Consider the following 27,468-nt stretch of genomic DNA (forward strand, 5'->3'; position numbering starts at 1 on the left):
CCTTGGACCCGCCTCCCGGAAGCTTCGCTGGGTCTTCACTTGTGGGTTAGGGGTGAGAGGTGGGAGGGCTACTCGGACCTTGGTGAATAACTGCCCCGAGTTCCACTCCCGGGCGGCGCAAGTTGGAAGAACTCAGGTCAGATCTCGGCCAAGGGCGGGACGGGACTCAGCGGGCAACGGGAATCCCCACCCTCTTCCGCTCCAAGGCCTCCCTCTCCCGGGCCTGTAATTGGCCTCTCCGAAGGCTGGGGTCCTTGGCTCCTCTGGAGTCGGATTGAGGCTATTGTCCTCCTCCTTTCTCTCCAGGCGAGGTCCCACTCTGGTCGCTGCCACCGATACCCTTCTGGAGCTTCAGTTGGAAGCAGAGTTGTGTGTCGTCTCGGTGATGGCAGGGCTGATACCTTCAGTAGCAAAGTGCTTTAGCATCTATTCCGCTTCTTTTGAGCTCCGAAACCCTGGGAGGCGAGTAGAGCAGAGAGAGTATGTGGTCACTTGCATTGTGCATATCAAGAATTCCTTTCCAAGGCTCTCTAAGAGTTAGTACTGGGATTCACACCCAGATCTAGCTTCTCTAGGGTGACACAAATTCGTGGGGAGAGCGTTTAGAAATAAGGAAACTGCAAATATAAAAAGGAAAGTTAGCATTTCTGAGTGCATGCTTCGTGTACGGCCTTATGCTAAAGTCTTTCTGTACTTATTCATTCCTTATGAGGAGCATAGGAAGCATATACTGTTGTTATTTCTGCTTTAGGAAATTGAGGCTCAGAGATGATATATGGCTTGTTCAGTATTAATAATTAAGTAGACATCTCCCAGGTCTCTTCCAGCTCTCTGATTCTCCCAACACTAAAGAATTAATTGATTTTCTATGTTTCTAAATCAAACTATATTTTCAGCTGTTGGCATTTCAGGAAATGAGATGCCTGAAAATTTTCTAAGTCTCTTCATCTTTTGCCCATTATCTCGTATTTTAGTAGCATTCTATTTAGAACTTTGTAGTTCTGTAAATTCAGCTGCGACTCTTACTTCACAATTTACTTTTCTCTTTCCAAGAGGAACTTGAGGATCATGTTGCTAAGTGTGGAATTAATGGACCCGGGTTAAAGGATTGACAGGAAAAGTTGCTAGTTTTTACATCATAGATGGACTCTAGTTGCTCTCCTTGCCTATCTTACCTAAGATTTTTTTTGTCTCCAGGAAAACAGCTATCTTCTTGTGCCACGATGTCAGGAATTGGAAGTAAAAGAGCAGCTGGAGAGCCTGGCACATCTGTGCCTCCAGAGAAGAAGACAGCTGTTGAAGATTCAGGGACCACGGTGGAAACAATTAAACTTGGGGGTGTCTCTTCAACGGTATGTGGAAATAATGCTATGAGAGTGTGCTTTTCTTCTGTCAGTTGCAACCTAGAAGTAATAATTATGGAAGCCTTTTGGAGTAAGGGAAATTGATTTGAAAAGAGGAGGGAGATAAAACAGCCAAAAGTAGATGAAATGATGTGTTGCTCATTTCTGAAAAAGAAATATAATGACATTTGATCTTTGTTTTTAAGGGTATATTCATATTCTTTGAAGAGTCTGGTGCCAGATTCAGCATTGATTGTAGTTATTTAGCAGTGGAAAGCTATACACTGATTTTTCATTCATTGGAAACTAAGGGACCATGTACTAAGAGGCAGTGTAGCAAAATCAATCATTGAGAGAGTGCCTTCTTATTTCCTTGTCTGTAAAATGTAATCATAGTATCTATCTCGTTGGGGTTTTGAGAGGAGGAAATGAAAGGGTTCTTGTTAAGGAACATTACTTTTTAACATGGTAAGTACTCAGTATGTTATCTATTAATAGTTTTTATTGGGCTAGATATTGTGTCTATAATGGTGAGTAAAATAGACATCATCCTTATTGTTATGGAGTTGTCAATTTTTTTAGACAATTATACACCAAAAACTTATAGTAATGTTATATGTCCATTAGACACCATAAACTCACTGTGATAGGTAAGGAGTCTGTATTTTGGAACTTAACCATAGGGATATGGTATAAAAATGCTTTACATTTGTATAACCTACAAAACCGTATCTATTTTTTGAAATTGAGGATCAGAGAGTAATAGGAACACTCAGAGTAAATTGTTGATGAAGTGTAATTTCTGGGTTTCCTGTCTGGGATTCATCAGCCTCCTGTTGCCAGCAGGTGATTTTGTCTTGGCACTGTCTCACGTCACGCATCCTAGGGAAATTTTTTCATTCAATAAATATTTGTTGAGCATCTGTTATTTGCCAGACACTGTGCTTTACACTAAGGACAGCTCCTGGACTTCAGTTTATAGGTTGGCACTGAGAAAAGAATAGACTGTTATGATAGAGTGGGAAATGTGCTTTTCCCGGAGATAACTACATATGCTAAGGGATGCACAAAACACTCATCCCAGTTTGGACTTTATCCAGAAGGCAGTAAGGAGCCACTGGAAAGTTTTAAGCAGGGAAGTAACATGCTCTGACTTAGGTTTTGAGAAAAGACCATAAGGGAGCTAAGTTTATAAGCAGAAGTTCAGTTAACAAAATTGTTCCCTCGTTCCTTGTCCCTCTTCTCCCTCCTATTTTTCCTCTCTAAGGGTGGGGAGCTGGGACACACATCCACTGATTCCTGCCCCAGCTGGTTGACAGTTGCCTTTGAAGGCAATAACTTCTCTTCTGCACTTCAAGGTTTCTGTTGTAAACCAGCTGAGATTGTGGAACAAAAAACTTTGAGATTGCATGGTATGCTTCAAGTAAGGAACACTGGTGGTGTGACTGGAGCTGTCCACCAGAGCTGTGCTGAAGTCTGGCATGGAATGAAAAAGTGTCTGCTATACGTAGAAGACTGTTGCAATAATCTTGATGAAGGATCATGGTGGCTCAGGCCATTGTGAAGGTAGTGTCAACAAGATTTGTTCGTGGATTGTATGAAGGGTATGAAACAAAGGAGGCAAGATGAGCCCAGGATTTTAAAAGTATGGAGTTTTCACAAGCTGAGCTAGGGAGGTATATGAAAGGAGCAGATTTTGGGGAGCTGTTGGGGGGAATCATAAGTTTGATACTGGACTATAAATCTGAGGTATTTATTAGACCTATGAGTGGACAGGTAGTTGGATGAGGTGATCTGCAGTCTGTGGAGAGGTCTTGGCTAAAGCTGAACATTTCTGAAACATTGTAGATGGAATTTAAATCCATGAGACAGGTAGTTGGATGAGGTGATCGGCAGTCTGTGGAGAGGTCTTGGCTAAAGCTGAACATTTCTGAAGCATAGTAGATGGAATTTAAATCCATGAGATTATAGGCTCTCCTGTAAGGAACAAGCATAGATAAAGAGGTCTGAGAACAGGGCCCTGGAGCAGCAACACTTCGTGTCAAGGAGATGAGACGAGGCTGACCGAAGAGGGGCCACTGAGGTAGGAGGAGAACAAGAGAGGGTGGGATCCCAGAGGCCAAAGGAGGAAAGAGTTTCAAGAAGGAGTTGATCAGGGGCTCCTGATGGGTTGAGAAAGGGGAGGACTGAGACTTTAGATTTAGTAATAGAAATTGCACTGGAGACTTAACAAGGACTGCATTGGTGGAGTGGTGGCAATGGCAGCCTGATTACAGTGAGCTTAAGAGAATGTGTGAGGAGAAGAATTAGGGGAAAGAGGTAGAGATGTTGCTTTGGAGGAGTGTTGATGTAAAGTAGAACCAAGAAAATGGGGCCTCAGCCCAAGGGAAATTGGGGGTTGAGGGAAGTTTTTGTTTTTTGTGTTTTTAAAGTAGGAGATATTATGGCATTTTTATTTATTGGCGAAATGATTTGATAGGATAAATTTGATCCTGGAGGAGAGCATGGCTGCCCATTCTAGTAATTCTGCCTGGAGAATCCCCATGGACAGAGGAGCCTGGTGGGCTACAGTCCATGGGGTCACAAAGAGTCGAACACAACTGAGCGACTAAGCATAAACTTAATGATGTAGGAGAAAGAGAAAGCAGTTACTGGTTCTGTTCTCTCTCTTGAACAGAAGAGAGAATGTAATATAATGCACAAGGTGGGGATGGGGCCTTAACTAGGAGAGGAACACAAGGGATGTGGGTTCAAATATAAGTAGGTCAGTAGTTGGGCTTGTGGGTAATAGATGTGGACATGGTTTTCTGATTGCTTCTATTTTTTTTCAGTGAAATCAGAAGCAAGACTCATCTGAGAGTGAGGATGGGGGAGAAAGTTTTGGAGGTGTGAAGAGACAGGAGAAGGTACGAAGTAGTCATCTTGAAGAGAGTATGGACTAGAGAGATGGGGTAGAGTTGCTGGACAGCACCGAGAAAGAGTTTAAACTGAGGCCAGTCAGCATGGTGCTTTATTTATTTATTTATTTATTTTGTTAGTCACATTCAGCTTCATGGATATAGGTGGAGAATAGGACGTTACCAAGGTTGGGGTTTTTAGTAGGCACAGATAGAGTCAGGGAGGAGAAGGTTATAAAACAGTGTGACCAGTCATGGAATTTAAGTTTGATTAAGAAGGAAGCAGGAGAAGGCAATGGCACCCCACTCCAGTACTCTTGCCTGGAAACTCCCATGGACGGAGGAGCCTGGTAGGCTGCAGTCCATGGGGTTGCGAAGAGTTGGACATGACTGAGCGACTTCACTTTCACTTTTCACTTTCATGCATCGGAGAAGAAAATAGCAACCTGCTCCAGTGTTCTTGCCTGGAGAATCCCAGGGACGGTGGAGCCTGGTGGGCTGCCGTCTCTGGGGTTGCACAGAGTTGGACACGACTGAAGCAACTTAGCAGTAGCAGCAAGAAGGAAGCAAGGAAGTAAGAGGAGTGAAGGATGTAGGTTTAGGATGAAGGTATAGGACCATTGGAGTGTAGATCCTGGAGTTGCTGAAGAATGAATGGAGTCAGAAACCTAGAGAGAATGAGCTGCAAAATTGTGGAGAATGAGGTGTTGGAAATTGAGTTTACAGAGAACATCCAAGTATAGCTAAGTCTAAGACTAAGACTAACTGGGAGTTTGGTGGCTGAGGGAGCAAAAGGACAAGATCATTGGAGGAGAGGAGGTCAGGGTACAGGATCTGAGATGCAAGAAAGATCATCTATATGGGAATTGAAATTAGTAAGAAGTACATGAGTAGTAGTGGAGAGAGTGATTACATGCCAGGTGCTAAATCTTCAGGAAATGTGGAGAAGTGACGTGGGCATTTGTAGATGAGTGCAGCAAGGCAGGGTGGTGGGTGGTCCAGACTGGCGGCATGATCTGCAAAGCTAGGAGGTTTTAGGGAGCAAATAGACAGTGGCTTAGAAGTGGCAGTGGAGAATAAGGAGGACACCTGCCTGTCTCCAGGCCCAGGGCTTCAAAGGGTGTGGGAGAGAAACAGCCACCACTGGAGAAGCCTGTAGGGAAACAGTGTTCTCATCCAGGTTTCAGGTGGAGTAAGAAGGGGAAGGTGATACTCAGAAAAGTTAGAGATGTCATTTATTAATAGTATTCATAAGCTGGTACAGTTGGGAAACTGTTGACTATTTTGGTGTATCAAGAATGTTTTATCAAATAGAAGAGAGAAAATTAAAGGGAAACAAGAAATTGGTGCTCTAATAAATGATTCTTACTTTAAAATAGTTATTAATTTCTAGGTAAAGTAAAAGTGTAATCCTTTCAACACGCTGTTTGTTTGCCTGAGGTTCTTCCTCCCTACTCGCTACCCTCCCACCCCCACCAGCTTCTGCTCAGAAAGAGGTTAAAGGTACTGAGAGGGGTGCACTGTTATTGATGGAGTAACATTTTTGCAGAAACAAAAGAGAACGTGATCCTGAGCACAAGTTGAGGTTTTAGAGTATGGGCATAGGTTGGCAAACTGTGTGAATGGATCTAGGAGAAGGGGAATTGAAGAACTTTCCATCTGATGGCTTCTATTTTCTCTTTAAAATAGGAAGCAAAGTCACCTGCTTAGTGTGATTTGAGAGCAGATAGGGTTTCGTAGTTTGACTCTGCTTCGATGTAGAATAGGAGCTAGTTCACCTGTTAAAGAAAGAAACATTTTTGGACAAATGATGAAATCTGTTCAGGTTAGAACTCACTTTATAAAGGTGCCAGTCTCCCTAGTTTAATGACCTTATCTAGAAGTCTCATCATGCTGGGTGTAGGAATGGAGGAGTCCAATATGTGGATTGATTCAGAGTAGGGTTTGTGTGCAGAAATAGAATAAAAAGATTAAAGGTTGAGAACTTGAGGAGCCCAGTAAGTTGGAGTGTGAAGGAATATACAATAGGGTATAGTCAAGGTATGGAAGATAGTGGAGACAGAGGAGAAAGGAGAAAACTCAATATTTTGGAGATCCAGATGAAGACTAATATATTAGGATAAGGTCATGAGATATCTGGAAAGATATCAGGGAATGGAAGATTCAGGGAATGGGAAGTTGGAATTTAAGATTTCAGATGTGGCACAGTTCCAGATATGACAGAAATCTAGGCTATGGCTTTTGAAATGTCTGGCACAGTGAGGAGGTAATTACTGAAGTTAAGGAATTCAAAATGCTAACAGTACAGATGCTAGAGGATTAGATGGCTCATGCGCTTGTGTACATGTGCAAATGTATATTGAAGTCACTAGATGTATTGACAGGGACTGGGATACAGAAGAACTTGGTTGACAAAGTCTTGAACGAATGAAGAGCAGTCCTTAGGAGACAGATGACTGATTGGGGTAGAGGGTGATCTGGCTGGATGGTGGAGCCTCCCAGGAGCAGTGTTTTGTATGTGTACATGTGACTAGAACAGTGAGCTGAGGTCGAGATTGTAGTGTATTTGTGTATGTCATTTTTTCCTCCAGTCATAACAGACATACATTTATTTCTTCTGCTGTTACTTCTTATCCACTTATTAGCCCTTGTTGAGTTTAACAGCTGATATGTTTAATTTCTTTATGGAGATTAATAAGATTGGTTTCCTGGGGCAGGAGGAGTTAGACATTCGAACACTGCAAACCAAAAATCGCAAACTGGCAGAAATGCTGGATCAACGGCAAGCCATCGAAGATGAACTCCGTGAACACATTGAAAAACTGGAACGAAGACAGGCCACTGATGATGCCTCACTATTGATTGTCAACCGCTACTGGAGTCAGGTAGTAGCTTGTTAATTTACTCAGGTTTTGGTTTGAGCACTGTAGTTCTCCGTAGCCGTCTCTTTATTTCCAAAGTTGCTTCCTTTTGTATCTTCATAACTGTACCTCCTCTGCTCTAGTTTGATGAAAACATCCGTATCATCCTTAAGCGTTATGATCTGGAGCAAGGTTTGGGAGACCTACTCACAGAGAGAAAAGCCCTTGTTGTGCCCGAGCCAGAACCAGACTCTGATAGCAATCAAGAACGGAAAGATGACCGAGAGAGAGGTGGGTGTTCGTGACAAGTTTATCGTTGCATGCTTTCTGGGTGTTTGAAGTAGGGCTTCGCTTTGAGGCCCTCCATCTGAGGGGAAAAAGTAGATTTTGATATTTGCAGTTTTATAATTTTAGGGGCTTCTTTTTTCCCCCTGTGTCCTCAGGGGAAGGGCAAGAGCCAGCTTTCTCTTTCCTTGCTACTTTGGCCAGCAGTTCCAGTGAAGAGATGGAATCTCAGCTGCAGGAGCGCGTGGAGTCCTCCCGCCGAGCGGTGTCCCAGATTGTGACTGTCTATGATAAACTGCAAGAAAAGGTGGAGCTCTTATCACGGAAGCTGAATAGTGGAGGTGAGGCAAAACCCGGGAGACGGGGAGCAGAGGGGGAGGAATAGGAACTCACCTTTGTGTGTGAGTTTGTAGTTTTCAAACTTACACATTATTATTATTTTCAAACTCATATCTTTATTTTTTTTAAGATTTTTTATTTTTATTATTTTTTTTGAATCTGAAAAATATTTTAATAATTTTAAAGGATAAGTTGGGTTTATGAAAGGAATCTGAGAATATTATATACCCACAGGACATTTTGTCTTGCACAAATAACAAAGTATTAAATGTAATGCTTTTAATATCACTTTTTATGCCAACCTTTTCTTGAAACAGTAGAATTATAAAAAAAAATTAGAAGGGCAAAGTTAATGTCCACTTGTAACCAGCTGTGCTTTCTTTTTTTTTTTTAATTTAAATTTATTTATTTTAATTGGAGGGTAATTACTTTACAATATTGTATTAGTTTTGCCATACATCAACATGAATCCGCCACAGGTGTACATGTGTTCCCCTTCCTGAACCCCCCTCCCACCTCCCTCCCCGTACCATCCCTCTGGGTCATCCCAGTGCACCAGCCCCAAGCATCCTGTATCCAGCATCCAACCTGGACTGGTGATTCATTTCTTATATGATACTATACATGTTTCAATGCCATTCTCCCAAATCATCCCACCCTCTCCCTTTCCCACAGAGTCCAAAAGACTGTTCTATACATCTGTGTCTCTTTTGCTGTCTCGCATACAGGGTTATTGTTATCATCTTTCTAAATTCCATATATATGTGTTAGTATACCGGAGAAGGCAGTGGCAACCCACTCCAGTACCCTTGCCTGGAAAATCCCGTGGACGGAGGAGCCTTGTGGGCTGCAGTCCATGGGGCCGCTAGGAGTCGGACGTGACTGAGTGATTTCACTTTCACTTTTCACTTTCATGCATTGGAGAAGGAAATGGCAACCCACTCCAGTGTTCTTGCCTGGAGAATCCCAGGGACGGGGGAGCCTGGTGGGTTGCCGTCTCTGGGGTCGCACAGAGTCGGACACGACTGAAGCGACTTAGCAGCAGTATACTGTATTGGTGTTTTTCTTTCTGGCTTACTTACTCTGTATAATAGGCTCCAGTTTCATCCACCTCATTAGAACTGATTCAAATGTATTCTTTTTGATGGCTGAGTAATACTCCATTGTGTATAGTAATACTCCATTGTGTATATGTACCACAGCTTTCTTATCCATTCGTCTGCTGATGGACATCTAGGTTGCTTCCATGTCCTGGCTATTATAAACAGTTCTGCGATGAACATTGGGGTACACGTGTCTCTTTCAGTTCTGGTTTCCTCGGTGTGTATGCCCAGCAGTGGGATTGCTGGATCATAAGGCAGTTCTATTTCCAGTTTTTTAAGGAATCTCCACACTGTTCTCCATAGTGGCTGTACTAGTTTGCATTCCCACCAACAGTGTAAGAGGGTTCCCTTTTCTTTACACCCTCTCCAGCATTTATTGCTTGTAGACTTTTGGATAGCAGCCATTCTGACTGGCGTGAAATGTTACCTCATTGTGGTTTTGATTTGCATTTCTCTGATAATGAGTGATGTTGAGCATGTTTTCATGTGTTTGTTAGCCCTCTGTATGTCTTCTCTGGAGAAATGTCTATTTAGTTCTTTGGCCCACTTTTTGATTGGGTCGTTTATTTTTTCTGGAATTTAGCTGCAGGAGTTGCTATATCTTTATTTTTAATTAAATGTCTTAAAGTCAGTTTTAATCTGTTCTTGTTTTTTGTTTTTCTGTTATCTCTTGTTATTTTCAAACAAAGTTGGCTCAGGTTTTAGAATTGTTAGATGTCAATGTTTAAAAAGGTAAAACAAGATACATGAATGGAAAAGTGTCTATTTGAAATAAAACTTCTATTTTATATTACTATTCAGAGTTAATGCAGAAACTTACATTTGTATAATGTAGTTAAGTACTTGTGTAGCTAGGTTGCATCTTATTAAATGTCCTGACTTCATGCTTTAAATAATAATCATGGCCTAGTTGTAATATTTTAATTTCTCTGATTGTCATTAAGATGTTTAGCCTTTCATTTCTGAGAGAGATACTTCAAATATAATGGCGGTTGAATCACTGGCTGGGAAAAACAAGAATTTTCTTACTCTGTAATTTTGTTTTTAAAGATACTTAGGCCAAGTTAATCAATAGAATTAGAAGGAGAGGCATATTAAGGACTTGGTAAAATTTTGTGGTCAAAAGTTTGTTTTGTTTTTCTAATAGTGTGTGTGTTTCTGTATTTTATTATTTATAACCGATACTTGTTTTAAGATATACAAATCAGAAGTCACAAAAGTCCTCCCATCTTACTTTTCCAGAGATAGCCGTTGTAAATAGTATTATTTGTGTCCTCCCAGACTTTTGTGCTCATATATTATATCTACTTTGTGTGTTCCCAGCTATGTCTCTTGGTGCACTGTCTTGCTTTACTCTTTGTTTCTCCATTTTCTTGCCCTGTTTCTGGTGTCTAGTTGGAGCTTATATAATGGTGAATGAATGGCTATAAATCTTCCCTGTCATCTGATGCAAGCTGAGTTGTATGTTACTTCTTTCTCCCTTAGCTCTACTTGAATAGTTAGGACGTATTATTAAACAATATGCACATGGATATACCATAATGCATAATACATATGGTATATCCATGTGCATATTATATCAGACAGAATGCCATATGCAGAGGCTGTCTCATTGATAAACTTGATTTTATAAATGAATATCAAGAAAGGAATTACTGTGTTTAAAAAGGAGCTAAAAAGAATGGTGCATTAAATGGTACTTTAAAATTATGCCTTTTGGTGGCATGCATTTTAAGGTAGAGGTCAAGTTAAAAAGTAAAAACATTCAGTACAAGTTACAAACTGCTAAGTTGCTATTATTTATAACATGAAAGATGGTTGCCATCGATTAGCTGAATGTTCTAATAGACAAAGATGTGTGAAGTGTGAATTGTATCATCAACTCTAACTTTTGGCGGTTCATTTTTCCCTCATGTTTATTTGGCCCTTGATTCAATAGAGTTGCATTTATTAGCTTGTTTATTAAGACACTAAATATTTATTGAGCTCTTATTATATTCTGGGCCCTGTTCTCAATATCTTAGGGTATTAAGAGGACTAAAATTCATCCCCAACTTCTTACCTTAGGTTTTGAATCAGAATCACTCTTGAGAGTTTTTGGCCCTAGTCCTAGGTAAGTATCTAATTTTAAAGGTTCTCCAAGTGATGTAGGTAATCTTGGTTGAAAACCGTGAAGACTACCACATGACTGACCTGTGTTACATTTCTAAGAGTGATGCCAGTTTTACTTCCTGATAACTGTCTCTAGGGTCAGTATATGACCTGAGAGTATCAGGTCAGTATCACCTGAGAGGATTCCAGCTATAGTATTTATGACTCTAATTTTAAGCATACTAATTTGGTATGTTAAGTTCTATAGGTGTACTTCCTTCTTTGTAAATAACACTATACATTTCAATTCTTGAGCCTCCAGAGTACATCTAGCATAGTATTCCAGAATATGATAAGTAATCCTGTGCTTTTTATTCTTCATGATTTTATAGATGCCCATTTGAACAGTGAAATTGCTGTTCTCTGCTGTGCCCTTCCCTTCTCTGCCAATAGAGAGAGGCTTCATGTCACTATTAGTGAATACTAGGAATTTGTGATTGGAGAAGGCAATGGCACCCAACTCCAGTACTCTTGCCTGGAAAATCCCATGGGCGGAAGAGCCTGGTAGGCTGCAGTCCATGGGGTCGCAGAGTCAGACACGACTGAGCAACTTCACTTTGACTTTTCACTTTCATGCATTGGAGAAGGAAATGGCAACCCGCTCCAGTGTTCTTGCCTGGAGATTCCCAGGGACAGCAGAGCCTGGTGGGCTGCCGTCTATGGGGTCGCACAGAGTCGGACACGACTGAAGCGACTTAGCAGCAGCAGCAGCAGCAGGAATTTGTGATAGCCTTAGAAAACAGAATTTTACCACTATTAAGTCTGAGACTGATTAGAGATACTCTGTCTTGTCTGTAAGTCTAAAATGCAGTTTTTTGGGGTGACCATTCCTTATCTGAATAAAGTTATAGGACACCCTCCATTTTTTTTCACAAGGCATTTTGGTTTCATAGAAAAGGATGGGCGTTAGGTGAGCTTGCCTCTGTCTAACTCTGCAGAAACACAAGGTTGACTGGTTTTCTTAAGCAAGGGCTTTAATAAGGACTGAGCCCTCTAAGCAAGCCTGGGTACTTAATCTGTCATGGGAAGATCTTAAAAGCCAGCTGTTAAGTTTCCAGGAAAGTGAAGTGAGCTCGCACATGAATGCTTTGGCGGGATAGACAGTTGTAAAATGTGACACCATAGCTGCTAAACTAAAATACAGTTCTTCTCCCTCAGACAGTCTGATGGTGGAGGAAGCAGTGCAGGAGCTGAATTCCTTCCTTGCACAAGAGAACACGAGGCTGCAAGAACTGACAGACCTCCTTCAGGAGAAGCATTGCACCATGTCTCAGGAGGTACTTGACCAGAAAGGAGGTGGCGGTTTCCAGTGGGCTGTGCCAGGTGTTGACTCAGAGTACTAAGTGCTCTACAGGTCATCTTACTCTGGAAAGCCTGCTTTGATATTTTGAAGGGCAGGTTAAAGCAACCAACTCTGAGAAATCAAAGCCCGAGGAAAGGTTTAAGGGAAGGAAGGAATCAAATGTTTCTCTTTGACTTTGTTTAAATAGACATTATAGGATTTTAGTTTTTAGGAAGAATTGCCATCATGAAGTTTTGCAAAACAACACACTAAACCCCCAAATATGAAACTAGTCCAAAAGACCATGTACAGTGTTACTGAGGAATGGGTTGGTAGAAATTTAAACAGTAGGAAATACTGCATTTATGACGATCTACGAACTTGAGAAATGTGGGTTTTTAGTCCAAACTTGGACACACATAGGGCCATAAGCAAACTGTGTCAAGATTTGGGTATTTATATAAAATGACTAAGACACAGTGGTGATAAGCCTTGTGCTGAAATTTGACCTACCTTAGTTGGGCCACCCAACTCTTAATGCTTATAAGTTAATAGTTACCATGTATTTAGTGCCTGGCACTCAAGTACTTTATGAGTATTATCTCCCATGGTCAAATAACTCTCATCTCATTGCTAAGGAAACACTTTCAGAGAAATTGGTGACTGTTCTGAGAGCATATAGCCAGAAAGTGATTGGACTGTGACTCAGATGTCAGTCTGTTTAACTTAAAAGCCCATGTTCTTCATTATACCCTGTTTCTGAAACTCCAGTGCCAAGGTACACGCTGGGCTGGTTGCATGGGAATCATCTGGGAAGTTTAATAATATTTCTCATCAGCCTTCAAAGGGGTTATAGTATAGTGGTCCTTATAAAGAAATTGGATTGTAGTAAAAAAAAATAGTATAACTTTCATGTTTTAAGGTATAAACTAGGTGCTGCCAAGATGAGAAGGTCTTCCTTTACCAGCCCTTTCCCAAATCTTAGCAGTACTAAGCTGGAGAGGCACAGTGCTTTGCTCAGCTGACCTGATGTCCATGATGGCTCTCACGGCTGGCTGTTGATACAGCCTGTCAGCTAAGAACTCTCCTCAGTTGTCCACTGGAGTGTGGCCTCCCCATCATGGCTGTTTCAGGGTAGTTGGACTTCTTATGTGGCAATTGGCTTCTCCTGAGAGGAAGAGAATTAGTGCTTGAAGAATACCAGGCAGAATCTGCATGGCCTTTCAGACATCTTGAAGTTATGTAGCATCATTTCCATTGTGTCACCAGAGTTGACCCAGATTCAACAAGTGGGGACATTGACCTCACCTGCTGTTGGGAGGACCGTCAAAGAATTTTGGGGCCATATTTTAAAACTAACACAAGGATATGTATAGATTGATGTGAAAGGTGTGAGTTTGATGATGAGAGTATTAAACAGCACTAGCTATGTATGGCTCCTAAATAAGCAGAGAACAACATAGATTTTTGTATCTTTATAGCATCTAATTCTAGATTGCCCTGGGGTCAGCTTGAAAAAGAGAATGGAAGTTTTCCTTTCATTCTCTTTGGATTATCATTTGTGAGAACGTGGGGAGGGAAGGTTGACGGTAAAGATAACTGTCTTTTCTAAATAAATCTTTGAATTTTTATCTCCTAAAATATTTGTCTGGTAAAATGAAGGATGTTCTCTTTTACCTCTTAAAAAACACATATTTTCTGATGGGTTTGTGGTCTGTATAGGGAAATGGTGCATCTCAGAGGTAGAAAAATTAAATCTTAGGTAGTCTTTTCCTTGCGAGAGTTCTTAGAGACTTCTACAGTTTTCCTGATTGTGACTAATCCAGAACTGTTGAAAGAACCTGTGATTTCAGTTTCATGCTCATATGTTGGAAAGAAAGGGAATTATCTTTTACTTATATCTTTTCTATGCAGTAAACGGCTAATTCTGTGGGATTTGGGATTTAAGGCATTCCTTTTCTAACTTGGTCTTATTTTCGGTATATTTTTCTGAACACCTGTCTTTGGGATGTAGTTTTCCAAGTTGCAGAGTAAAGTGGAGACAGCTGAGTCACGAGTGTCTGTCCTGGAGTCCATGATCGATGACCTGCAGTGGGATATTGACAAAATTCGAAAGCGGGAACAGCGACTTAACCGACACTTAGCAGAAGTCTTAGAACGGGCAAGTGCTGTTTTATTCATAGTTTGAAGACTGGAATCGTTTTAAGGAGTCTACTCAGAAGGGATGGGCTTGGATAATATTAATAGTACTTGAGGACAAACAGGCTCCTTTGAAAGTACTTTGGTTATCAGACTAAAATTCTAGGGTCTCTCACTAAAGAATCTTTGTCTTCTCCGTAGGTAAATTCAAAAGGTTATAAAGTGTACGGTGCAGGGAGCAGCCTCTACGGTGGTACAATCACCATCAACGCCCGGAAGGTAAAATCAGCGACGCCCTCAGAATGTGTGTTTTTGACCTGGTGTCAGGTATTGCCTGTCTCAGTGGTGAAGAATCCCCCTGCCAATGCAGGAGATGTGGGTTTGATCCCCAGGTAGGGAAGATTCCCTGGAGAAGGAAGTGCAACCCACTCCAGTATTCTTGCTTGGGAGATCTCTTGGACAGAGGAACCTAGCAAGCTATAGTCCAAAGGGGTCGAAAAAGTCAGATGCTACTTAGCATCTCAACAGCAGCAGCAGCAGCAGCAGGTGTTGTTAGTTAGGTACTTAGGATTGTGTTCACAAGTTCACAAGTAACAGTGTGGGTTTTTACCAGAAGAGTGGATCAGTGGAGATGGGAGCTTAGGAATGGGAATGATTTAGAAATTCCTTTTCTTTAGTCTCATTTTGCCATTTCCTCCTTTTCTCCAGTTTGAGGAAATGAATGCGGAGCTTGAAGAGAACAAAGAGTTGGCTCAGAACCGTCACTGTGAGCTGGAGAAACTTCGGCAAGACTTCGAGGAGGTCACTTCACAAAATGAAAAACTGAAGGTAGGAGACACAGCTCTGAGGGGCAGTGAAATAAAACTCCTTGCTGATCACCTCACAATTATGAAGCGTAACATAAAGCATCATAATTTACGAGGGAAGAGAAAAATAGAAGTTTTGTTGCTGTATCTATTTGGTTATATAGTTACTTAATATTTATACCCTGCCTTGTTCTGAAAAGGATTTAAAGCGGCCTTCAAAGGTACATTGACTAAATCAATGCTCTAATGTAGGACCTTTGAGAAAAATGAGGAGTAGGGTAAACTAGGGTGATGATCCAAAATGGATTTTTAAAATGGGGCTTGTATACAAGACATACGCAAGAAGCTTGTATGTACTTGCTTCTGGCCACTCCCAGGTCACTTCTGCCAGATTGCACCACAGGATTCAGCCCTGCAGTTTCTAACTGCCAAAACAGAGACGGAACTGTGGGCAGTGATCCTGACCACAGGATCAGATGGTCAGTTGATTTTCACACCTGCCCATTAGAATTTTCTCTCATGGTTCTTGGGTGGAAGAAAATGGATTCCTAAAGTCTTCCCACCACTCTTTCAGTTGCAACCACTTGTCTTTTATAATTTAATACGTTTCTAAGTAAATACATGCATAAAGATGTTTGAACTGAAAAAATAAAAAACAGAACACAAACAGCCCGAGTTGAATCTGTTGAAGTGTTAGAATAATTTAACAGTTGCTTAGAAGAAGCATAAGTATTTTTGATACAATATCAAAAGTAGTTTTCTTTGTGACTGTCTACAAAGAGAACAAATTAGAGACCAATGTCCTCACCTATCTTCTTAAATATCCTGACAAATTTCATAGTGCTCTTCTCTGTCCCTAGAGCTGACTGATTTCACAGATCTCTTCTAGTGTCCTTGGACACATAGTGTACAGCATGTATCAATTAAAACAGTCGTCAGGTGGAAGGATGCAGGCATCAGGTACTACCTCTTGGAGTATCTAAATTAATTTGGAGTAGATTCTATGTCACCAGAGGAATAGGTAGATGTATTTCACAAAGTTTGCCTCAGATGCATAGGACATCAGAGACTTTAAGATTTTTATTTCCTGGCTAGCATCCTAGATTCTGCTTCTGACTTTTCTTTTCTTTGGGCACTCCTAAGGTGGAATTACGGAGCGCAGTGGAGGAAGTGGTCAAGGAGACTCCAGAATATCGCTGCATGCAGTCACAGTTCTCCGTGCTGTACAACGAGAGTCTGCAATTGAAAGCACACTTGGATGAGGCTCGGACCCTGCTTCATGGCACCAGGGGAACCCACCAACGTCAGGTGGAGCTCATTGAGGTAACAGCCTAGCTTTTCCTTCTGTGTATAAGCTTTCTCTCTCATAAATTTTATGATTTTACTCTTTCTTGCTCAGTTAATTTTTCATTCATTCAGCAAACATCTATAGAGTGGCTGTAGGTCTTTACTCTGGTAGATGGTTGGCTCTCCTGCCGTCAAGGATCATATAGTCATGTGGGGAGAGTAGTGTCCAGTAGAATGCAGTGTGGTGCAATGAGCATGTCCAAAACATGCAGTGATAAGGGAGACAGAGCATCTGATAGACTGTGGACCTGCCCTGATTCCGCTTGCCAAAGTGGAGCGTGAATCTTAAGGATAAATACAAGCTTACCGGTAGATAGAAAAAGGGGAAAGGTTTTAAAAAAATAGTTTAGTGTGGCTGAAGTCTTATGTGCATGGGGGAGAACAGTATATAGAAGCTGCATGGCTATGTAAATAATTTTTTTTTAAGGCAGAAAGTTTGATTTATGTGTTCACTTCTGCATTTTCCTTAGCCTTTAAGTTTATGTTTCTGGTAGTTGGTCGTTTACTATATGTCTGCCAAATGAATTTAATATATCTTACTTGACTATTGATAAATTCTTTAATTCTCCAACTAAATTATAATACTCTCAGACTTAGGAGCCATTTGCTATATTTCTTGAGTCTCCTGCCAGTTCTCAAATCAGTATTGTGCAGCTCTCTGGTACTCACTAAGTGTTGATTGAATGTATTGATTAAATTGGAATGAATCCCTCTTTTCTTGATATTTTCTTTTTTTCTTCTTAGACCCTTATAGGTCAAATTGAGGAAACATAGTCCTAGAACATGGTGACATTGCCTCATTCTGATAAGAATGTTTGGTTCCTTTTTCTGTGTGTAGCGAGATGAGGTTAGTCTTCATAAGAAGCTGAGGACGGAAGTAATCCAGCTGGAAGATACACTGGCCCAGGTCCGCAAGGAGTATGAGATGCTGAGGATAGAATTCGAGCAGACCCTTGCTGCCAATGAACAAGCAGGTACCGGTACCCTGGCTCCACCCTGCGGCTTTGCTGCACATGCCTTCCTTGAAAGATAGCGTGGTCACCAGGATTTTTAGCACTAACTTGGAGCTCAGGAGTCCTAAAGAACTTGAATTCTGTCATTCATTTTGGTGTTCAGGCGGGGTGCTTGTGTTTTAACTCAAGTTGGTCAGTTTTGTTTCCATCTTCCGAGAAGGAATTCTCCTTTTGACAATTCTTCTGTTTCTTGGAAGTTCCTCATGTGTTCTGCACTTTCTTTCCTCGTGCCTTTGCCCTTGTCACCAGGGCTTCCCTGGTGGCTCAGATGGTAAAGCGTCTGTCTGCAATGCAGGAGACCCGGGTTCGATCCTGGGTTGGGAAGATCCCCTGGAGAAGGAAATGGCAGCCCACTCCAGTGTTCTTGCCTGGAAAATCCCATGGACAGCAGAGCCTGGTAGGCTGCTGTCCATGGGGTTGCAAGGAGTCAGACACGGCTGAGCGACTTCACTTCATTTCACTTCACTTGCCCTTGTCACAGTTCTTCCTAACTTTGCTGATGCTGTATTTAAGGCCCCATAAACCGGGAGATGCGCCACCTCATCAGTAGCCTCCAGAATCACAACCACCAGCTGAAAGGGGAGGTCCTAAGGTATAAGCGGAAACTGAGAGAAGCCCAGTCTGACCTGAACAAGGTAATAATCAGGAGGAGCAGGATAAGTATTATTTACAGCTACGTCTGCAAAGCTGTCTCGGGGTGAGGAGAACAGTGTGGTCACTGTAACTGTGTGTGCTGCCTTCCTTCCTCTGCCCTCCCAGACTCGGCTGCGCACTGGCAGTGCCCTCCTGCAGTCTCAGTCCAGTACTGAGGACCCTAAGGACGAGCCTGCAGAGCTAAAACAGGATTCTGAGGACTTAGCCACCCAGTCTGCTGCATCGAAGGCATCTCAGGAGGAGGTCAACGAAATTAAGTCCAAACGCGATGAGGAAGAGCGAGAACGAGAAAGGAGGGAGAAAGAGAGGGAGCGAGAAAGAGAGCGGGAGAAGGAGAAGGAGCGAGAACGAGAGAAGCAGAAACTAAAAGAGTCAGAAAAAGAGAGAGAGTCTGCTAAGGATAAAGAGAAAGGGAAACATGATGATGGAAGGAAAAAGGAAGCGGAAATTATCAAACAATTGAAGATTGAACTCAAGTAAGAGCAATGTTTTTAGAGTAACTGTTTCTGACTCTAAAGTGAAGGTTAGAACGTTGTACTTGAATAAGCATGGCTTATTCAATAATTGTAATATTTTCATTGTAACCAAGCGTACAGTTAGTGTGGTCTCAGTTCTTGATCAAGTGTACAACTTCAGTGGCCTGCATGGCTATTGTATAGTCTGGTTCAGTGATCAGGTCTCAGTAAACCCTGTTGTTGCAGCCTTATTCCTTGTAAATCCAAATTAAGGTAAAGGGTGTCATGATTGAGATAACACTCTAACACTCATGAGAATTGTTGGAAATTACTGCTGTTTACTAGATTTGGGCAAATTGTTGGCATTCATTATAATTTAAATTATAATAGGTGGAATATGTATGGCTATAACTTGAACAGTATTGATCTCTTTGATGGTGAAGTATTTGTGTATATATCACATTTAAAGAGATTTCTAGGAAGTTTACTGCTGCAGGCACCGAAACAGTAAGACAGACCTTTGAGTCAAGAAACACTGCCATACCATCCCTGTGAGTCGTCCCAGTGCACCAGCCCCAAGCATCCAGTATTGTGCATCGAACCTGGACTGGCGACTTGTTTCATATATGATATTAAACATGTTATGTTGATATATGGCAAAACCAATACAATATTGTAAAGTTAAAAAATAAAATAAAATTAAAAAAAAAAAAGAAACACTGCCATAACCTCACATATCGCCCCCTCTTCCTCCTGCACAACCAGGAACTTTGCTGGTAGAACTGGTTCCTTCTTGCTCTGCATTGGTCATAGTTGAGTCTTTATTGATGTTTGGATTAGAGGGACTGCTGTCCCCAAAACGTTCAAAAAGGATTGTTAAGAGGTTTGAAAGTTTAGTAAGATAAAGTTTTAGTCTTTAACTGATGGTCAATCACTCAGCTGTCAAATCTAGGATTAGTGGTATATTTTAAACTGAATTTTCTCCTTTTTTTCTCTTTCCCTCTTGCTGTCCTTGAGGCCGAGTTGTTGTTTTTGTTGTTTTTCTCAAGTGTGGTATCAGAATCATCTGAGTGATTTACTTAAAGTACATTCTTGGACCCATCCCAGACCTGCAGAATCTCGGTTCCTAAGAGTGGGGCCCCAGACCGTGGCCTGTTTAAGAAGTGCCACAGGTGCTCATCTTACAACTTGATGGTGGTGAATTCGGTCCGAAGGGAGAAATGATTCCTTTATACAACTTACTTTTCTATACTTTCTGAGTGTGTCCAGAAGTCTCCTAATTGTCTTTGCAAAAGTTTTGTCTTTTAGCTGTGTTGTATAAAGTGTAAAATAGAACTGTTTAAGATATTTCACTCAATTCAAAATTCCCTTGATCTGATGCCCTTTGTTTTCTCATTATACCATTCCTCTCTGCCACCCTTATCCTAGGAAAGCACAGGAGAGCCAAAAGGAGATGAAACTGTTGCTGGATATGTACCGCTCTGCCCCAAAGGAGCAGAGAGACAAGGTTCAGCTGATGGCAGCAGAGAAGAAGTCTAAGGCAGAGGTAACCTGGTCTGCCGTTAACTGTCATTCTGATTGAAATCTTCATTTGTGGGATTTTCCTTTACACTTCTGAAGGTTGTAGTTTCTTTATCTTTAAAGTTAGAGTTTAAAACTTTGCAGCATTTTCTTCCCTTTTGAAGACCATCTAACATAGAGATTTCCAGATTTTCCATCAGAAAATTATGGGGAATAGGAGTAGCCTTTTCAAACTTTTTGCTCCCCTATATGCCATATAAATCATGGTAATACTGACTTTCTTCTTCTGATTACTTTTGGAAAGAATGCCTTATGCTTTTAAAATTTGGGAGCCTAGAGAAAAAGGGTGAAATTACTATTTTAAAAGAAAGTACATCTGCAGTTCTCCAGAATGCTGCTTGTAGAAGCATGTGATATTGGAATGGAGTGGTATTAAAGCAGGGCTGTGATGTAGTGCACTAATGTATCCTTTGTCTCCTTTCACAGTTCTGTCAAGGTTCTTTTGGTGTTTATGGGCCCTCTATCTGTGCACAGATTGAATTGATTTTTGAAATTGTGTGACAGCTTTTTTGTTTTCCTTTTTGTGTGATTCCTTTCCTCCTATAGTTGGAAGATTTAAGACAAAGACTCAAGGATCTGGAGGATAAGGAGAAAAAGGAGAATAAGAAAATGGCTGATGAAGATGCCTTAAGAAAGATCCGGGCAGTAGAGGAGCAGATAGAATACCTCCAGAAGAAGCTGGCCATGGCCAAGCAGGTGGGTGTACTTCTTTTATTTAACGAGCTTTTTAAAGTAAGTTTTGCTTTTTAAGTAAGTAATTGACAGTGAAATTTGCCCTGTCATTCCAGAGGTTTTTTTTGTTTAATATTTTTTTTTCTCTTATGTATTTGCTTGTTTGTTTTTACATTGAAGTCTCTCATCATTCAGTTACTTTGGTGTATTTGAGAAGAAGGAAATTTACTCTTATTTTCAGATGGATAGCCAGTTGTTCAGAAACTGTTTATTGAGGAATCTGTCCGTTTTTGCTGATCTGGAATCAGGGGATGTAATGAATATATAAAATTTTATACACATTATGGTTATGTGAAACTAAGAAATACATGTTCCCCAAATAGTTTATAAATAAATAACTCATATATTAACTGTGGTGGTTTCTGAGTCACAGCACTTGTCCCCTTCTCAAGGGAATGTATATTTCTTTATTTTTAAGTCCCAGTGAATTTACTAACATACCAAAAATGGTTAGAAAAATCATATATCTGCATAAATAGACTGAAGTACACATAGGTGTTTAATATGTGTGAAAAAAAGAGTTTTAACTCAACAGAATCAGTTCAGTTCAGTTCAGTCGCTCAGTCGTGTCCGACTCTTTGCGACCCCATGAATCACAGCACGCCAGGCCTCCCTGTCCATCACCAACTCCCGGAGTTCACCCAGACTCACGTCCATCGAGTCAGTGATGCAATCCAGCCATCTCATCCTCTGTCGTCTCCTTCTCCTCCTGCCCTCAATCTTTCCCAGCATCAGGGTCTTTTTGAGTGAGTCAGCTTTTCACATCAGTTAGCCAGAGTATTGGGGTTTCAGCTTCAGCATCACTCCTTCCAATGAAAACCCAGGAGTGATCTCCTTTAGGATGGACTGTTTGGATCTCCTTGCAGTCCAAGAGACTCTCAAGAGTCTTCTCCAATACCACAGTTAAAAAGCATCAATTCTTTGGCACTCAGCTTTCTTTATAGATACATGACTACTGGAAAAACCATAGACTTGACTAGACGGACCTTTGTTGACAAAGTAATGTCTCTGCTTCTTAATATGCTGTCTAGGTTGGTCTGTATTCCTAGGGCTAACCTAGTGACTAAGAACTAAGCTTCTTAAAAACTGTCTCTCCCTGTCACTTGGTTATTTCCAGATTAATAGTTGGCACATTTAATTTCCTGTGTGCACTTTGGAGTTAGAAGATTTTATTAAAATGAAGGTTCTTCTTTCTTATTTTAGGAAGAAGAAGCTCTCCTCTCTGAGATGGACGTCACAGGCCAGGCCTTTGAAGATATGCAGGAGCAAAATATCCGTTTGATGCAGCAGCTGAGGGAGAAGGATGATGCAAACTTCAAGCTCATGTCAGAGCGTATCAAATCCAATCAGATCCATAAGCTGCTGAAAGAAGAGAAGGAGGAGCTGGCAGACCAAGTTTTGACTCTGAAGACTCAGGTAACTAGAATGAATAAAGCTTTTCAGAATCCTGTTGAAATAGGGTGTTTTCTACGTGAAAATACATGTAAAAGGATGATTATTGTGGCACTTTTTATATAGTAGGGAAAAAAACCCTAAAAACTAATGTACATGATTAGAGTGTTGGTAAATAAATTATATATCCATACAGAGGAATACAATGAACTGTTTAAACAAATGTGAATCTGCCAATACAGAAAATTGTCTAAACTATATCACTAAGGGATTCATTTGTTTATCCATTTTGTGTTAAAAATGTGTATGTCTTTTGTGCGTGTGCTGTGTATCTTAAAAACTTACGTGCATGAAAAATGGTAAGAGTGGCTATGTGATTACCTCTGTTAGGATGAGAAATTGCCATAGTCTTGCATGTAATTCAAAAGGTTCATGGATAGAATTAGTATTAGCTCGAGATTTCTAAAGAGTTTCTTTTATGGAACTGTGGATTAACAGAGCTTGGTCAGTTTTTTTTTTTTTTTTTCCTTTCTCTCTTTCCTGTTTGTGTTAAAATGTTCTTTTCTTTTTCTGAGGTTGATGCCCAGTTACAGGTAGTGAGGAAACTGGAAGAGAAGGAGCACCTGTTGCAGAGCAACATCGGCACAGGGGAGAAGGAGCTGGGTCTTAGGACCCAGGCCTTGGAGATGAATAAACGCAAGGTACGATGGATCACTCTGTGGTCTAATGTGATGGTTAGTCTTTGGACAAACAAATAAGTGTGACACTGGTGAAATTGCAGGTTTGCTTTATTCCTTGGGCTTGGGTATTTTTTCTCACTGCAAACAAGTGGTGATAGAGGATGTTACTTTATACATCCCTCATAGGCAATGGAGGCAGCCCAGCTTGCAGATGACCTCAAAGCACAGTTGGAGATGGCTCAGAAGAAGCTACATGATTTTCAGGATGAGATTGTAGAGAACAGTGTCACCAAAGAAAAAGATATGTTCAATTTCAAACGGGCCCAGGTCAGTTGTTTTTTCTTCCCTTTTTGCCTTTTAGGGGTTTTCTGGGCTCTGAAGTGACCTGTTTTAAGAGTCACTGATCTGTTGTATGTAATTTCCTACTTAACTCCTTGAGTGACAAGACAGAGTCTGTTTTCTTCACTGAAAATTATACCTAAAGCCTATCCTGGTGCCTACCACGTAATGGGTGTGGAATCAGTACTTATTTATTTAAATGAATGGGTTAGTGAAATCGTAAAGAATTATCAGTAAAAAAATTTAGAGAATTTTAAAGTTCTACAATTTTTCTGTTTTTTGCATATCTATTGTTTCTTAGGATGCCTTTCTATCCCTAGCTGTAAATCTGTAAATTACAATCCAGTCTATCTTCTGCTTAAAATTAATTGCCTTCAAATAAAGTGGCCTATCAAGTTTTCATCATTTACCTTTTTAAAAAAATTTAATCCCTCTAAACTCTTTGACTGGATTTACACAGAACTAAATTGAATACACTTAGATACAACTGAAGTTTGGTGATAAGATTATGGTTGCTTGCTCCGAAACTAAAGAAAATAACTTGTTGTTTGTAATTCTTTACATTCTTAGAAGATAATTAGACATGAAAGGACAGAAAGTCCTTTCTTTCTACAGCAGAAAGTTCAAGTTGAAGCCTTTAATTTTTCTCACAAATGGCAGGTCTGAGGGAGTAACAGTTATGCTCTCCCATCACAGGAGGACATCTCTAGACTTCGAAGGAAGCTGGAGACCACGAAGAAACCAGACAATGTACCCAAATGTGATGAGATTCTGATGGAGGAGATTAAGGACTACAAGGTTAAAAAAACTGCTTCAGTGATTTGTGTGTGTGTGTGTGTGTGTGTGTATGTTTGTGAAGGCCTACTAACAAATTAGAAGAATAAATACGGACCGTCTTTACATGAAAGTAACCAGAGAATGGTTTATCCTGGTAGTGGGGTGGGGGGTGGTGCTATTATTATCTTAATGCTCAGTGGATTTTCTTATTGTTTGCTTCTACATGAGCCATTTGGGTCATAAACCTTTATGGTTGTTCTGACTCTGATTCCTTTTTTTTCTAGGCACGCCTGACCTGTCCGTGTTGCAACATGCGTAAAAAGGATGCTGTACTTACCAAGTGTTTTCATGTTTTCTGCTTTGAGTGTGTTAAGACCCGCTATGATACCCGCCAGCGCAAATGTCCCAAGTGTAATGCTGCCTTCGGCGCCAACGATTTCCATCGCATCTACATAGGTTGATCCAAGCCAGGAGAAGAAGAGGGGCAGGCTCCGTAGGCACTTAGTCATTAACCACCGAACTGCTACCTCCCGTCTCCTTGACTGTCATCCACAGGGCAGTGTTTCTGTCAACTCCCTTTCCTTCACAGACTGTGTCCAGGTTCTCCTCGCTAATACTTTGATGACTTCAGCTGGGGGAAAGGATTGGTAATGCCAGTCTTGGGTTTTAGAATGAATTAGAAACAAACAACTTTGTCTTCCCCACCCGCTTTATTTCCTGTTTTTAGACTTTTGAACCTCTTCTTCAGGCTCCCTGTGTAACCTTGGGTTGTCCATTCCTCCTGAAGAAGTCAAATTGGTATTTGTGACACTGAGAAAGAAACAAGGAAGAGTGGAGACGTGTGGCTGCTTGCAGTGGGTGGTGATCTTTTAGAAATAAGCTATCTGCAGGTCTGAGCAGTACTCGATCTGGACAGTAAACTTCTTGTAAACTTGGATTATAAATGGTATCGTTATGCTCCTTATTCCTGTTTGAAGCCTTAATGAAATTTGTGTCCAGGATGAGTCAGTCCACCTGCTGTTCACTAGCTGAGTACTCTATTAAGGTCAGCTGGCTTCCTTGTTACAGTTATTTAAATTTTGGATGTTCTACTCATCAGTGTCTTTAAATTTCTTGAGGCCAGAATAATTTCAAATACTATAGCCCCCTTTCATCTTATAATGAAATCAAGATGGGAGAGGCTCGGGCACAGGACTGAGATGGTGAAGAGATCCAGTGGGTATTCTGGGAACTTGATGCAGAGAGGCCTTGGTGAGCTATGAATTACTCTCATCTGCCTCTCCACAGGGGTGGTTGTGACTCCTGCTTTCAGAAGATTCTATGTAATATTTCCGTAGGACTTTATACTCCTGCACAAGCTTCAATTAAAGCAGGATTCAGTTTGCTTTTGTGTTCATGTTTTCCTTTGAAATTTTTATATTTGTCATTATTAGTTGATTTTATACCTGCTGTTTTAGAATTAAATTCTATAGAACAGAAATAATCAACTGAGATTAAAAGACTAGCTGTGTTTAAACTATTTAGTTCTCTGATTAATTGAAGTACTTTTCTCCTGGTTGTTTTATTGGGATTGTTCTGGGGAAGGGTTATGCCTAAAAGATGGTTTATTTGACTATTTAGTTCTCTTCCATAGTTTGTTATGGGAGTAGGGGATTATGATTTGTTTTCCGGAAGGTATCAGGCTGCCTGGCACTTTAGTTTGAGAGTTCTTGAATGACAAGTTTTATGGTAACCAGCAAACCAGAGGTTTTTTTATGTCTCTGGTAAGGGGTTGTGTAAAACAGATCCCTTCTCGATCACCACATGTCCTAGAAGATGGGTAAGGGCAAATTCCTTGTCCTTTTGTGGTCACTACCTGTAATCAGCAGGACTTGCGATTAGTTCCAGACTCATGTGGAATGAGTTAAGAAATGAGCCTGAGGAATTTTACAGTGTCATCCAAGAGGTCATGGGCCCTTCAGTCTCCCCACCCCCCTCCCCAACACACAGAGCCAGAAGGAGGTCCAGCCCTGCTCCTGGATACACGATGCATTTGCATTCATTCATAGGGCACTTTCCCCTTGCTGTTCTCTTATAGAGCAAGTGGGAGCATAAGTTTGTTGGAAGGAGAGCAAGATGACTTACTTGGGCAGCTAGCAGTTTGGGTTTGGATATTAATTGTTTATAACTCTTAGCTAGGAAAGCCAGCTGCCCAGCATCAGGGGACCACAGAGCCTGTGGAATGTTGTGGAAGAAACTGCTAGTTTCATGGGAGGCTGGATTTAGGGGAAGTTCCTCTAGCTGGAAAGAGCAGGGAGCCCCTAGTCCCAACTAGCTTGATGTCCAGGCAACACAGGAGGAGCTCTTAATGTCATTTTCAGATAATGATCCGAAACTGGTGATTTGGGGCATTCTGGCTTCTCATTGAGAAAGAGGTCATTGAGTGGGCTTCAGGAATACCCACAAATTGTATACCAAATTATGTTTGTGTTGTGTCTGCATTTTTCACAGCTTTTTTCAGATCCTTAAAGGATCATAATTTCTTAAAGGAATTTTGAAACTTAACAAATCCCAAAAAGGCTAAGAATCACTGTTCTATATCCATAAGAGTTTTTTTATATCATGACTATAAATGTCAATATCAAAGATTATAGCATAAGTTTTAGAGACCCTCTTTAAAAAAAAAACATCTTTTATTCTTTTTTCCTTTAGTTTTTCAACCTTGGAAATTGGCTTGGCAATTTGGACCAAAATCAGGGTTGATGTCCGCTAAGGCATATGACTGCAAGTCTTGGGAGGGTCCTACCTTCTTACCTCCTCTAAGGATCTTTTTCAAAGGTGTTTGGCTGTTTCTGCTAGTGATTGCATTCTTACATGAATTTCCACTGGGATTCCTTGGTTTGTTTGTATTGTCTGGCCAGGTCCACAAGCATCTTTGCATGCCACTCGAGTGGTGAGTCTGATTTGATACCACGGGGATTCATGGAAAGATTCCAGACAATCCACAAGTGACCACTGTCTTCTTTTAGACCTACTGGGATGGTGATGATGGAAGGAAGCTATCTGCTGCTCTTGTCTATTTCTATAGTCATTGGTGGTGTGGAATGTCTAAATACTCACCCTTAAGATTTTCCCTGAGGACTGTTAATTGATAACCCAAGTATGGATGGCTCTGTCGAAAAGTTCTGACTAGTTCTTATCACAAAGGCAATCTGACTGACATAAGACAGCTACACTGAGAGTATGTAGAAAACTGGTAGGTTGTGTATATGTTCGACTGGGTTTATATGGTAGGAAACCCCTGACATGGAAA

At 40.9% G+C, this 27,468-nt stretch overlaps 1 protein-coding gene across 3 annotated transcripts; it reads left to right on the forward strand.

Moving 5' to 3' along the window:
- RNF20 (ring finger protein 20) lies at window positions 1–25,560 on the forward strand. Of its 3 annotated transcripts, XM_070795212.1 has the most exons (21): window positions 10–136; window positions 307–480; window positions 1,198–1,352; window positions 6,958–7,125; window positions 7,245–7,392; window positions 7,545–7,727; window positions 12,138–12,256; window positions 14,276–14,422; window positions 14,602–14,679; window positions 15,109–15,228; window positions 16,350–16,529; window positions 17,392–17,527; window positions 18,080–18,201; window positions 18,326–18,696; window positions 20,104–20,221; window positions 20,803–20,952; window positions 22,192–22,404; window positions 22,956–23,081; window positions 23,247–23,387; window positions 24,096–24,197; window positions 24,461–25,560. In XM_070795212.1, the coding sequence occupies exons 3-21, from the start codon at window positions 1,224–1,226 to the stop codon at window positions 24,635–24,637; spliced, it is 2,928 nt and encodes a 975-aa protein (XP_070651313.1). In that variant the 5' UTR covers window positions 10–136; window positions 307–480; window positions 1,198–1,223; the 3' UTR covers window positions 24,638–25,560. The 3 variants fall into 3 exon arrangements, with proteins under 3 accessions (XP_070651312.1, XP_070651313.1, XP_070651314.1); XM_070795211.1 differs by lacking the exon at window positions 307–480 and having other exon boundaries at window positions 1–136; XM_070795213.1 differs by lacking the exons at window positions 10–136; window positions 307–480 and adding an exon at window positions 4,175–4,249 and having other exon boundaries at window positions 1,214–1,352.
- Window positions 25,561–27,468: the final 1,908 nt, after the last annotated feature.

Source organism: Bos indicus, chromosome 8 (assembly GCF_029378745.1).
Source record: "Bos indicus isolate NIAB-ARS_2022 breed Sahiwal x Tharparkar chromosome 8, NIAB-ARS_B.indTharparkar_mat_pri_1.0, whole genome shotgun sequence".
Taxonomy (NCBI): domain Eukaryota; kingdom Metazoa; phylum Chordata; class Mammalia; order Artiodactyla; family Bovidae; genus Bos; species Bos indicus.

Excerpts from the sequence above, each read along its gene's own strand:
- RNF20 (XM_070795211.1), top strand. The coding sequence starts at position 1,224 with ATGTCAGGAATTGGAAGTAAAAGAGCAGCTGGAGAGCCTGGCACATCT. Across the intron at positions 7,126-7,244 it reads TCAACCGCTACTGGAGTCAG|TTTGATGAAAACATCCGTAT; the intron begins GTAGTAGCTTGT and ends CCTCTGCTCTAG. Across the intron at positions 18,202-18,325 it reads CCCAGTCTGACCTGAACAAG|ACTCGGCTGCGCACTGGCAG; the intron begins GTAATAATCAGG and ends CTGCCCTCCCAG.